The sequence below is a fragment of the Corvus brachyrhynchos genome, unplaced genomic scaffold (genome assembly GCF_000691975.1).
Source record: "Corvus brachyrhynchos isolate BGI_N302 unplaced genomic scaffold, ASM69197v1 scaffold69, whole genome shotgun sequence".
Lineage (NCBI taxonomy): Eukaryota > Metazoa > Chordata > Aves > Passeriformes > Corvidae > Corvus > Corvus brachyrhynchos.
Genome location: NW_008240228.1, coordinates 5,396,697 through 5,397,296, shown reverse-complemented (window position 1 = coordinate 5,397,296; position 600 = coordinate 5,396,697). Strand labels below are relative to the sequence as shown.

Sequence of the window (600 nt, the reverse complement as noted above, 5' to 3'; positions counted from 1 at the left end):
ACAAGCGCCGGCGCAGAGCAGACGGGGGCGCTGGCGGAGGCGATTGGGAGCTGGCAGCAGCGCAAAACCCCTCTCCCCGAAACACCCTCACCCCCAAACGTGCTAGCTGCCAAATGCACTTGACCCAAATGCCCCTTCCCCCAAATGTTTTTGCTCTGCACATGCTCTTATGCCTCAAGTGCCATCAGCCTGCAACACCCTCACCTTCAACGGTCCTTGCCCTTGCTTCCAAACATCTTGCCCCCCAATGCTTTTGTTCCAGTCTCTCTCGCTCCCAAACAACACCCTCACCCCCAAACGTGCTAGCTGCCAAATGCACTTGACCCAAATGCCCCTTCCCCCAAATGTTTTTGCTCTGCACATGCTCTTATGCCTCAAGTGCCATCAGCCTGCAACACCCTCACCTTCAACGGTCCTTGCCCTTGCTTCCAAACATCTTGCCCCCCAATGCTTTTGTTCCAGTCTCTCTCGCTCCCAAACGCCCTTGTCTGCAAACAGCGTCACCCCCGAACAGCACCAACCCCGATCTTCTTGAACTAAAACATCTGCACTCCTAACGTTTTACCCCCCAAAATCCTCTTGCTCCCAACCTCCCTCAAT

At 55.2% G+C, this 600-nt stretch overlaps 1 protein-coding gene across 1 annotated transcript in view; it reads right to left on the bottom strand.

The window, feature by feature from the left end:
- The window catches only part of FANCL (Fanconi anemia complementation group L), a 68,205-nt gene extending 67,842 nt beyond the window's left edge, over nucleotides 1–363 (bottom strand). Inside the window, exon 1 of the mRNA XM_017745227.1 lies at nucleotides 205–363. Within this exon, the coding sequence (XP_017600716.1) occupies nucleotides 205–363 (159 nt within the window). The remainder of the gene's footprint in view (nucleotides 1–204) is intronic.
- Between the last annotated feature and the right edge of the window lie 237 nt (nucleotides 364–600).